This window comes from Taeniopygia guttata, chromosome 8 (genome assembly GCF_048771995.1).
Source record: "Taeniopygia guttata chromosome 8, bTaeGut7.mat, whole genome shotgun sequence".
In the NCBI taxonomy this organism is placed as follows: domain Eukaryota; kingdom Metazoa; phylum Chordata; class Aves; order Passeriformes; family Estrildidae; genus Taeniopygia; species Taeniopygia guttata.
Window position 1 is genome coordinate 16,929,564 of NC_133033.1, and position 12,150 is coordinate 16,941,713.

At 39.0% G+C, this 12,150-nt stretch overlaps 1 protein-coding gene across 1 annotated transcript; it reads right to left on the reverse strand.

Moving 5' to 3' along the window:
• Positions 1-10: 10 nt before the first annotated feature.
• GCLM (glutamate-cysteine ligase modifier subunit) lies at positions 11-12,062 on the reverse strand. The gene is made up of 7 exons (XM_030279191.4): positions 11,755-12,062; positions 9,124-9,189; positions 7,347-7,431; positions 6,547-6,603; positions 5,080-5,282; positions 3,461-3,575; positions 11-1,764 (listed from the first exon to the last, which is right to left on the reverse strand). The coding sequence occupies exons 1-7, from the start codon at positions 11,872-11,874 to the stop codon at positions 1,595-1,597; spliced, it is 816 nt and encodes a 271-aa protein (XP_030135051.1). The 5' UTR covers positions 11,875-12,062; the 3' UTR covers positions 11-1,594.
• Between the last annotated feature and the right edge of the window lie 88 nt (positions 12,063-12,150).

Sequence of the window (12,150 nt, forward strand, 5' to 3'; positions counted from 1 at the left end):
TGGCCCAACATTAAAAAGAAACCACTACATTTTTATTAAGAGAAAAAAAATCCAAACTTTTATTGATCCATTACTAGTTTCAATTCCCTGTTTTTCTTGTTTGTCAAAAGAATTGAAGACATCAAGAAAGCTTCCTGCTATTTGCCATTACAAATACAGTATTTGAGGACTAAGGTAGCTTGAAAAACCTTAATCAGTAAACACAGTGGAATGGATTATAGGAAGCTGACACTTCAGATACTGCCTACTGGCATTCAAATTCCACTTGCTGCCAATATGAAGAATGCGAAAGATGTTGGTGAAAATTCATTCCCTTACAGTCCAAATCTCAAAATATGTACAACAAAGTTAATGACTACTACCAGTATGAGGCTATGCTGCTGTCTGAAATTGAAATGTAATTTACTATTTTAGACACTTGGTATCAAAGTTCCTGCTAAACTACAACTTGAACTTTAGGTAACTACTCTTATTTAAAGGCCAAGGAAAGGAAAAGGCCTTTTTGACAGGAAGGACTGCATTAAACCAAAAGCCTTGCCTTAGCTGCAGCAATCTCTCTGGACTAAAAAGCCAATGTGCTAAGCTGCTGCCAATCAGAAAGACACCTAACTTCAGGCTAAGCCCTGCTTCATCTTTCCTGAGTGGCACTCAAGCAACAGGTTTCCCAGGCAACTGCAAAAGCAAGTAATTTTAATGAACAGCCAACAGCATTTGCTGTCTATTCTACTTGGCTAATTGCTTGTGTAGTTCACAAGTATAAAAAAAAAAAAATCAAGCCACAGTTGAGAAGGAGACAGGCACAATTCAGTTTTTGATTAACAGATTTCTTCATCGCTTGTTTTAAAATCTTGTTTTAAACATTCACTATTAATACATTTTCTATTTCAAACAGTAAAAATGCCATCACACTAGTGTAAACACTAAATGAAGTGTATCGAGGCACAAAGAAGCAAGAAAGAATTCAAGTAACAATCAGAAAGTAATTTGGAAGATGAATTTTCTTCTAAATTATAGGAGTCTTTTCCACTCTATTAAAAATAAACCAATTTTCCCACACCCACAAATTAAACAGCTGACTTGCCTATATATACATATCAAGTAATGAGATACCAGCTTAATTTTTTTGGGGTATCATATAATTAAAAAAAATGACAATTTTCTATAAAAGCTAGTCCTTGAATGCTTGAAATGCGTATTCACCAGATAAGTATGATTTAAGATAAATTAGTTTTTTAAAAAACCAAAAATATATGTTTCTCCATGCTACCTAATGGCAGCTAAAATATAATGATAATTTTTACAGTGAACTGGTCATAAAAAGAAAATTATTTTAAACTGTTACTCTGTAGATAACTTCAATAAAAAACGTCCCAAAATAGTTCATATTTTGAATGACCCCATCAATAGTTAAGGAAGAAAAACAGTACTAGAACACTACAGACAGTCCTACTGACATCACACTGAAATAATTACAACTTCTGGTAGTTCATTATAAATGCTGTAAAAATCTATGAAAAATGCAATGTTCCCCCATCCCAAAGAAATTTAAACAGCCTTAAAAAAAGAAAAAAAAAAGAAAAAAAAAGACAGTGTTTTAAGATGCATTTCTTTTAGCTTGTATGATATAGCCTTTGGACTTGATAATTCCTCTGCTTTTAACAATGACTGAATACCGCAGAAGCCATAACGGAATCCACTTGATTGCTTTCATGTTCTGGATGCTTTCCTGGAGAACTTCTTGGAAACTTGCTTCACAAAGTAATTCTGAAGTTAAGAAGGGATATTTGTGCTTAAAATAAATATAATGTAAACAGCTCCAAAAAGCAACACTTAGTAATAGAAGCCTTTTCCTACAGTCAAGACATTAAGTGGTACCACATACCCCTCAGATCCACTCTTCCAGAATGCATTTAGGGTAAAAGTACCTACCTGCATATTACAAAATAAATCTCCAGGACACTTTTTTGCAACATTGAGTGTTTCCCACAAAACTAACTGAGACTCTGGAAATCAGCAGAGTCATTAGGAGGAGAAAAAGAAAATTAAAATTGAGATGCTAGCTAGACAAACCGGAGGTGAGTAAAGAAAGCATAGGGCTGAAATCAGCAAAGTACCGAGCATTCAGAATTGCCTTTGCAGTCACTGGAAAGTCAACATTTATAGTATCTCCCATAACTGGGCTCATAATAACCATAAGCCCAGAAAGCTTTAGGAAAAAGGGGCTTAAATTCCACCAAGCAACAAAACAAGGCAAGCACAAATCCTCCTAGTTTCCTCTGGAATGTTCATCAAGAGAACACTGTCTTTGGTGAGGAGTGCTCACCAAAAACAGTCTCAATACTCTTCAGCTGACTATTGCAGAAAAGTTAAGCTGAGCAAACAACACAAAGGAATCATAACTTGTGCTGTTTTCTATCAAATCCTCTTCTTCATTTCATGACTTTCAGTGGATACTATTTATTAAAATGCAAGTTGCATTTGCACTTCAGAGGACATGGAAAATATCAGACTGAATGGAAATTCATCTTGTATGCTGCCAGAGAAGCGGTAAATCCTGCTACTGATGAAATTCATTACTTTTAACAGTGGTACTATGAAGTATATACTTCAAAAGAAATGCTTCACATACTTTTTTTCTTTGGGATCAAGTGGAAAGAAATGAAAAGGAAGGAAAAGTATCATAATGAATAATTAGTTGTAATCAAGAATACAGGGAAGGAATTAACTAAATATTGTTTAAGACTTTTTATTATTCCAACAAGGTATTGAAGTGTCCAACACTTTTAAGGTGTTAAGTGAAGAAAGACTGATGTTTGAGAGAAACTAATGTTATATCCCAGAATATTGTAGAGAGCTGGTAACTCAGTTCTACAGCTCAAAGGAAAGCCTCCAATTTCTAATTCATTTAGCAAATGAATCATTGCATTTAAAAAGTGAAGAATTTATAAGTCCTTTTGTAATAATGTTATTTTAAGAAGTCAAGACTTTGAAAGAATCCTACTTAAAGCATAGTAATTTTACACATCTAATATTACCAAACAACTCAAAAATCAACTGGCCATTACCATTTCTATGTAATTTTGTTCACAAGTTCCAGGCAAATACATTTTCATTTATCATTTACTGGCCTTCAGCAATACATTTAATTCCGTATTTTGTAGAAATAAACATAGTACAAACTTCTCAGGAGGTTTTTCTTCTATTTACTTTATTTTCTCTGATTAGAAGTATTTCAAGAAATTATCCAAGGCTGCAAGACTGTTTCAAGAAGTGGTGGGGGGGAGGGGAGGAAGCAACAGCAGTAACTTAACAGAAGGATTTTATAAAGGAGAGACTTTTAGAATCCTTGGCAGGCCTCAAATACAACACACTTTGAAGTTCAGGAAAATAGTATTCCTGATTTTCTATTGAATAAATGCATTTACAAGTTTTTTTGTTAACTTAATCAGCAAAGTCTTACCTTTGGGGTCATTGTGAGTTAGCAGCTGTATGTCACACTCTTTTGCAAATGCTGTGAGATCAGGTGGCATCACACAACAGGAAGCTAGGTTCACCTGATTACTACTTGGTTTCACCTGAGAGTAACAAAATATTTTTATAAGGAAAAAAATACTAATGTACTTATATTAGCTGTTTCCCTCATGCCTTCTATTACAACAGACAGAAATTTTGCTTTGAACAATTTGTCTTTGACCATTGTTTTGAAGTCTGAGCAAGGCTAATTAATTCTGCATGATTAATTAATGTAGGCAGCTGCACACCTGCAATTCCCTGCAGCACATAGCCCAAAGCAGGAGTAGCACCTAACTTCGCGTGCTGCCATAGCAAGATGAGTGCTAACCCACTGCACTCTAGCTTTCTGTCTGCTGTGCTCCCAAAACAGTAGCAGCTTTATTTCCCCCTCTCTAGTAAAAGCATTATAGGGATGTCAGTTTGAAAAAGACTTCAAACTAAAAAATCCAAAACCATTTTTGTTAGGGATATATTAATTTGCAATCTTCCATGCCTTCAGGCAACTGCTTGATTTGGATCAAGTTAAAAGGGATGCTCTTCCACTGATTTTCTCCTCACAAACTGCATTCATGATCACCATGCAGGTGGTCATTAAATCCTGCAATTGCCCTCTCTCAGCATACATAAACATTGAGGGTTACAAAGATAATCAAATGACTGGAGCACCTCTCCTATGCGAACAGGCTGAGAGAGTCGGGATGGTGCAGCCTGGAGAAAAGAAGGCCCCAGAGAGACCAAGAGTCCCTTTCAGTACCTGAAAGGGGCTACAGAAGAGCTGGAGAGGGATTTTTTGCAAGTGCATATGGTGATAAGGAAAGGGGAATCACTTTAGATTGACCAGGCAGTTTTAGCTTAGGCATCAGGAAGAAATTCTTCCATGTGAAGGTGCTGAGGAACAGGAAAGTGCTGGATGGCTGCCCCACCCCTGGAAGCATTCAAGGCCAGGCTGGATGGAGCTCTCAGCAATGTGGTCTAGCGAAAAGTGTCCCTGCCCATGACAGGAGCCTTGGAACTAAATGACCTTTCAACCTATTTTATGGTGCTATGAATTAGTCACTCTGGACAACAAAGTCTTGTGCCATTTAATTCAGAGCCTATCTTCCTCTTCTTTACATTTATGCTTAACACTAAGACAAAATTTTTCCAAGGGGAAATCCTTTCCTTTGTAACACAGCTTAAAGTGAAAACAGCTACATTTTGAGTCCCTGGAATAAATCTGAAGGTTTTAGAGTACTGTTTGTACTCCTTCCTAAGTATACAAGAATCCTAAACCTTCAATACTTCAATCCTCAAACTATCAGTACTTCAAAGAACCTGCTTCTGAACAGACCTGTGATTTCCATCTGTTTCTGGTCAGTACATAAAATCACTGAACAAACAACAGTCATATTTGAGCCTCCCCCACCTTGAACATTATGACCATCCACAAAATGTTGAAAATAAGAGGGCTAATTAGTATTTTATATATAAAACCATTTATAACATAAGTTTGTAACAATTTGTCAGCCAACAAAGCAAGCAGTTACTCTGTCCTAAGAAATGTTATGAGTAGAAGTTGGTTCTCACCTGTGCCCACAGATACAGCTGCTCTAACAGTGTTTTATCTAGGTCGGAGGTACCTATGGCAACAATCTTTTTGTTTTGAACTAGGCTTTCAAGTTCCTTCCAATAAGGTTGCAAATATTCCAAGGAGAGGCTAGTTCCATCTTCGACAGGAGGTGGGGCAATAATGACCGAGTCTAACTGAGCAACTCCGAGGGCAGAACATGCTGAGGAAAAACAACAGACACTGCAAAATCTTGTGAGATACAAACATAAACAGCATGACTCTTCAAATTTAGCAAAAACCACACTTCCTGCTTCACTCTGCTAGTTATCCATTCACCATTTGAAACTCTGAGTGCATCTGTGGTCAAAAATAATAATACAACCTTTTTCGCAAGGATTCAAAAATACAGCTGAAGACTAAGATTGAGTTGTAGGTCTCGGGAAAGCAAAAAACAAAACCAACAGAAAATGAACAAAAGCATGAAGCTTTTTCTTCCTTTTTAATGTTAAAACTGTATTTTCCTCTAAAGACACTGATGACAAACAGTTCTCTATTTTTTGACTCTCAATTTCTTTTAAAATTTGTAGCTTTCACTCTGAACTATTACTCGAGTACAGGACATGGGCTAGGAAAACTATGTGATATGTGTGAGGAGTTAAAACTAAAAGCACACCAAATACAGAGACTTAATTTGCCGGAGAAAAGTGCAAGTCTTGGAGTCTCACTGAGCTTTAGGAAAAATGCAAGTCATGAGGACTCTTAAGCACAGCAAACGGAGTAGAACTACTGAGCTGAAGTAATTATTTTCTTCAAGAGGAGGAGTCCATTATTGTATGTTTGACAAATGGTGATAAAAATTACAATAAATAAGCTATTAACTGGGGTATCAATGGAGAATAATGGTATTTGGCCCTTTCTTCTTTGGTCACCCTTAAAACCCAACAATCTTCCTAAATAGTGAAGTTCATTGCTGCTCACAATTACTGCTACATAAGGCCAACACAACTTTATGCAAAGACATTGTATGGCCTTTTCAGTAACACCTAACTATTTCACCAGCAACTTGTAGCATTATTTTATGTCCAAAATATTCTCTGAAAGACTGTGCAGTCAGTAGCGAAGTTCATGATGTTAAATAAAACTAACAAGAACTGGCAAGAATGGCTGTACCACTGCTATGAAAACATGACATGCTATTTACTTTTTAACAAGTTTTGTGTGAAAGAATAGAAACTTGCTCCTGCTTGTAGCAAGGAATCAGATTTGAGTTTGTGGATCCAAGGTCACAGTGACTGATTTCATAAGTTTACTGACTGAACTACTGTGCAAACGGATTTGATTAACCAAGTCTCTCTTAATAAGAAAACAGGATATACTTGTGACAGTGGCTAAATACACCTCTTAGAAATAACATTAGAACTTTTTCCATCTAAGTTCTAGGGTAAAAAAGATATCCTAACTTAAGTTTTGAGTTCCACACTTACCCAGGTCAACTGCGTCTCTGATCGATGAAGAATTTGATCCAACGATGAAAAGCTTTGCTATTTTCAAACAAATTGGAATCAATAACTAAACAAGCCAGGTATTACTAATATACAACCATTTACTTTTGCTATATGCACTATTAATGATTTTTTGGGTAAAAGATTTTTAAAATATACACAAATTACTTAAAAAATTGGGAAAAAAATCCAACTATTTGAAAGGTGACTGCCCAATAAAGACACCATTCTCTTTAATTTTGACATTGTTGTGCAGTCTCAGAACAAGAAATCATCCAGTTAGATGATGTAATAAGCTGTAAAGCATCAAGACACGAAGCAATAACAGCGACAACCTCTATAAGAATCCCAAATGCAATAGTACAAACAGACTTCTTCACAACTTACTGAGACTCAAAATGTACTAGTGTTAGTTTGGACTGCCTCCTTCAAGTTCATCAAATTCAACCTGGAAAAATTATGCAAATAAATGTGCTTCCAATGCTATTTCTTAATTCCAGTATTATCTGCAATATTTTGCTTCAAAAATGTCAAAGACTCCCAAAATACATTTAAAATATCTTGAGGTGATGTAAGTTAAACTAGAAAAATGCTGAGCTGCTTTAAAATCTGAAATACTAATTCAAGATTTTCTTAGCCAATGTTTAAGAAAAACAGTGTGCAATAGTGTAATTCGATGCTGCATTTATAAAAGAGAGCAAAAAACCCCCATCTATGAATATCCTATTAATGACTGCATATGAAACTATTCCATACCACTGGATTTTTGATTATGTTCTTACCTGATACTTTCAACTCATCCCTTTCTTCAGGATTTATTTTTTCTATAGCTTGAGCTACAGAACATTCCAGAACCTCCAGTGTTTCCTGTAGTAAGTACATGAAACTTAGGAGCAACGTCAAGAGGAGACAGTAAGCTCCTGAAGAATGTTTTTAAGAAATTTGAAAAAAAAAAAGAAAGAAAAAGAAAAAGCGAGTGCCTTACAGTTAGAAACAAAAACAGCAGAAAAATGCAAAGACAGAAAGCAAATAACCCAAGGCTTCTTGATCACTGAGGGGATGTCAAAATAATGAGGATATACAAAAGGCCATATATGACCCTAATATAGAAAATACAAATTACTGAAATAAGATTCAGTAGTTCTGATTTTATGATGTGAACAGACTGCTGTGCCAATTCAAAGGACCTTGTCTGAAAAAAGCCCCATGACCAGCTGAAAAGAACCCCATCAGAATTCGGAGGTTTGGGTTGGATGGGAACATCTTTGCATAAAAATATTTTGTCATTTCAGTGAAGCTTATGAAAAACCTACAATGAAAATGCTGTAAAATACTGATTTAAAACAGTAATTATTTCACTCCCTGACCTCATTTAGAAGTAGGCTTACATCTCACATCAGCTGGGACAGGGTGACTTCCTTAAGTTTTACCTACATCAGACTTTGTATTACAAGGCACATTCAACACTGCCCCAAGCAAAAAAGGCTTTGCTAATTTTTGCTGTGCTACCAAAAGATTCTCAAGTGAGCCTTTGAGTTACTCCATACAGTCAGCATTTTAAACAAAACTTAACTTTTTTTTTTAATTACTGGATATCAATATAATTAATGAGAATTTGGAATTATGCAAGGTAATGTGTTCTTACAGTAAAACCTAGCTTACCCTAAATAAACTACTTTAAATGGGTGACTACACTGGACAGAGACAAGTGTTTGTTTGTGTTGTCTTCTTGTGCAGTCATTAGTTCCTCAGTGACTCAGCAATAACTGCCTCACACAATTCAGTCTGGAATGTAACAACGTGCAGCTGATGTCCCCATTATACAAGAACTGGTAACAAAGCCCAAAGAAACAATCAGGAAAGTTTTTTAAGGTTTCTTGTTATTGTTTTTTGGGTACCTTTTTTTTTTTCCTGAAACATGCTAATATTTCACAGAATAAATAATACATTTATTGAGGACCTATTACTGTTTTGTTGAATTTCAGAAGCAAAAGTGACAGAGAAGCGGGCAAATACAGCAAAATCTTCATGTCAGATGTTCATGTCTGTGGCTTTAAGACTTGTGTGGAAGTCTTTAGCTCTTAAGGGAAAAATTGCCACTTCTACATCTTCAGAAATATTTCTGAGACAACAGATGCTTCAGAGCTGCCTTCCAAATGGGATGGTCTTCAGCCATCTGTGTGCCCCATAGTTCAGAGAATTCTCCATTGAGTTTTAACAAGCATACTAGCAAACTTCTAATGTACTCGGATTTTATTTACTTTTACTTGCCCTCGCAATTAATTTAAAACCTTACAGCCCACTGCTTTTACAAGAACTGTCTTATCTGCCATCAACAGGATTCTCTCTTTACACTGGCATTTCTTAATTTACTAAACATTAGGAATTTACTTCAAATTTACTAAACATTAAGGAAAGACGGGGAGTTAAGAAATATTCCTTCAAGGTATCTGGAGCTGTAGATACTTTTACAGCAATTTAATAGTTATTATAAGTTTTAGAAGTGTAACTGACTCTCTACGTCTTTGGTTTCACATGTAACATGGATAAGATGCATACCTGATTTTGGTCTTGGCCAACCTTTGAGCTCCACTCAGTCAGTGTTTTCTGGATGCAGTCCCGCACCTACAAAACATTTTTTCATGGTGAAGTGTGGGTTATGTTCCAGCCACACACAAACACAACAGTACAGAGATGTGTAGGACAGACTGCACAGCTGAACTAACGACACCACCCCACGGAAGATTCTTCCTTCATAGCCTTTATCTGAAACTTGCTCAAACTAGCTTATGTATTTTTCTCTCCTCTTCCACAGAGTTTTAGCAGTAATACAAGTACTGTACTTCAGTAATTTCACACACCAATGCCATCTCAAAAGGAAAGTACAATGCTAAGCAAGCAAGAACTAAGATATGGGGTGGTTTGGGGTTTTTTGGGTTTGTGGGTTTTTTGCACAGAAATTCTTCAGTTACAAAGTAGTCAGATAAGAGCGTAAGTGCCATGACACTGTAGAAATTACACTTTACAATCAACCACTCAATACTCATTGCATTAATTACTTCTCTTTTTAAGATGCATACAGCCCTTCCCATTTACTGCCTACCTACTCCACTAAGCAAAACCACTAATATTTTTAAGTCCTGCATCACTGTAGGGGGAACCTACAGATCCTACCCCACACTTACATTTTTCCTTTATCCACAGATGCAGAATAAACTTGACTAAGATTCTGATAATGGACTTTCTTGAACATAGCGAGACATAACTATTAAATCAGCTAACTAATTTTATAGAGTACCAGTGGTGCAGCTGCAGCTTCCCTCTGATCCATCTCAGGAGTTAAGTACAGGCACTGTCTGACTGCCACCTGCCACAGGTAGGAGCACTTCCACCAGCTGCTGCTTTACTTCACTTTCCACAGTGTGTTTTATAACTGTGTGCATACCTACTTTGTGTACCAGTAAGCAGCCATTTCCTATGACACTGAACTCAGAGAGCTCTAATACCATGCACAAACTAGAAGTCAGCACCCCTGCCTGATATCAGACACAATACAGGAACAATACTTTGTGAACGCAAATACTATATATTCCCTCCATTGTTTAAAACAGTATAAAAACTCCCAGAGGCAAGAACTGACCACCCCAGTAAATAGCTAAGCACAATAACCCTTTAATAAAATAACTCTTAATCCTATTTTGATTCAATTTATATTGTTATCTTTTCCTTTCAAATGGCATATGAGATAGTACTAAATTCTTATATGCTGCTGCTTTGCAAATGTCACAGGACATGTTTCTATTGCGGTTCCTATGCACCAGCCTCTGACTCCAAAGCACACCACACCCTTGCCCTCAGGCCATGTGCAAAGTGCAGTGTATTCCACTGCTTTGATCAGCTTTTCCAAACACAGCTGCATCCCCTAACGCTGGCATTCACGGTTTGCAAAATTTTGGCTTACATTCTGCCACTGAGAACTGACTACACCAAAGAGAGTGGATAAAAGCTGATGGCAAATGATACCAATTATTTGCTTTTGGAAGTACAGCAACTCTGGAAAGCCAGCAGATTCCTCTGTAAACAAGTGAATTTTAGTACCTTAACTATTAGCTATGCATATTGGTCACTCTTTATTTAACAGCCCTCCAGAAACTACCCACACAAGGGTGCCCATCGTGACACAGCTATGTCTTTGTTACAGAATCCAGCCCTATTTCACACAGACCACAGAATGTTTAATAAGCAACCAGGCCAAATAAAATGTTATGTGGTCACATTATGACCACATGACAGCTAAACAAGAGTATGATGAATTCTTCCTTCTTGTTACATCATCTTCCCTGACACCTTTCTTCCACTTGTGCATGATTAATATGCAACCAACCAACTTCTAGGTTATCACTAGTGTCACTACATAGCAATAATCAGCCAAACTCATAGTTTTTCTCATTATTAAGTGACCATTCTGAGATTACTCTGTCACAGTGAAACAACAAATATGGTCGTTCTGAAGTTCATGGCCACAGGATCTCCAGACATTTTATGAGAGCTGCTCCAAGTATTGACACATGCCGCTAAAGGTAGTACTTTTAAAGTGATGATTAAAAAGCTCTCTTCAACTTCTTAACAAAGAATGACAGCTCTCTACTTCAAAGAGGATGACTGCTACTTTTCCCAAGACCTGTCTCTATGAAGAAATTAAATTAACTTCAGGTTAGAAAAGAGAATTTTCATCACCTGTAGTGCAAGCTCATATCTATGCATATTTTTACCTTACTAGAGAAATATAAGGGATCCCCTTTGCCATTACAGGCAGCACTTAAATCGGTAAGTTTTAATCGCTCATTCCCGGGATCAGAAGGCTGGGCTCGCTCCTTCTCAAGGCAAAGTGCTTCCGGGGGCACGGGGGCCCGACCTCCCAACACGGCACAACGCAACGAACGGACCAAAACAAGTAAGCGACACTCTGCTTTGCCATTCCCATCTCGCGCCTCCCGAAGGCACCGGCAAGCGGATGGCTCGGGAGCCAAGGTCCCTCCTCGCCGTGACGGGCACCGGCCCCGCCGGAACGCGTCCCGCTCCGGGCGCCGCTCGGGCAGCGGCACGCAGCGCTCCCTGAGCCCGGCCCGGCCCGAGCCCCAGGGCGGGCCGAGCCGAGCCGCCCCAAGGGAAGCCCCGGCCGCCCCTCACCTCCTCGCCGGGGGTGGCCGGGCACTTCTTGCGCAGGCAGCCCCAGTTGAGCAGGTTGCCTGTCTGCAGGGTGAGCGTGCCGGCGCGCTCCAGCAGGGCACGGGCGCCCTCCGTCCCCATGGCGCTGCTCAGGCGGTGGCCGGCGGGCTCTCCGCGGCACCTACGGCCCCGGGCAGCGCCGAGCCGGCCGTGACTCAGCACCGGCACCGGGGCGAGGGGCGGCGCGGGGACAATGGGCGGCGGGGCGGGAGCGGCGCGGAGCAGAGCGCGCCCCGCCCCGCGCTGCCTCAGGGCGCGGGGCTGCCGCGGGCATGCGCCCCCTGGCGGCCGCCGGGCGGCAGCGCGGGCGGGACCGGGCACAGGCGGGGCGGGGCCTCCGGGGAAGGGGCGGGGCCG

What these genes read in the sequence shown, in the direction of transcription:
- GCLM (XM_030279191.4), bottom strand. Translation starts at nt 11,874, where the DNA reads ATGGGGACGGAGGGCGCCCGTGCCCTGCTGGAGCGCGCCGGCACGCTC. An exon ending in CGGCCACCCCCGGCGAGGAG is followed by an intron (nt 9,190 to 11,754) that starts GTGAGGGGCGGC and finishes AATGTTTTGTAG; the next exon opens with GTGCGGGACTGCATCCAGAA. An exon ending in AACTCACAATGACCCCAAAG is followed by an intron (nt 1,765 to 3,460) that starts GTAAGACTTTGC and finishes TCTTAACTTCAG; the next exon opens with AATTACTTTGTGAAGCAAGT.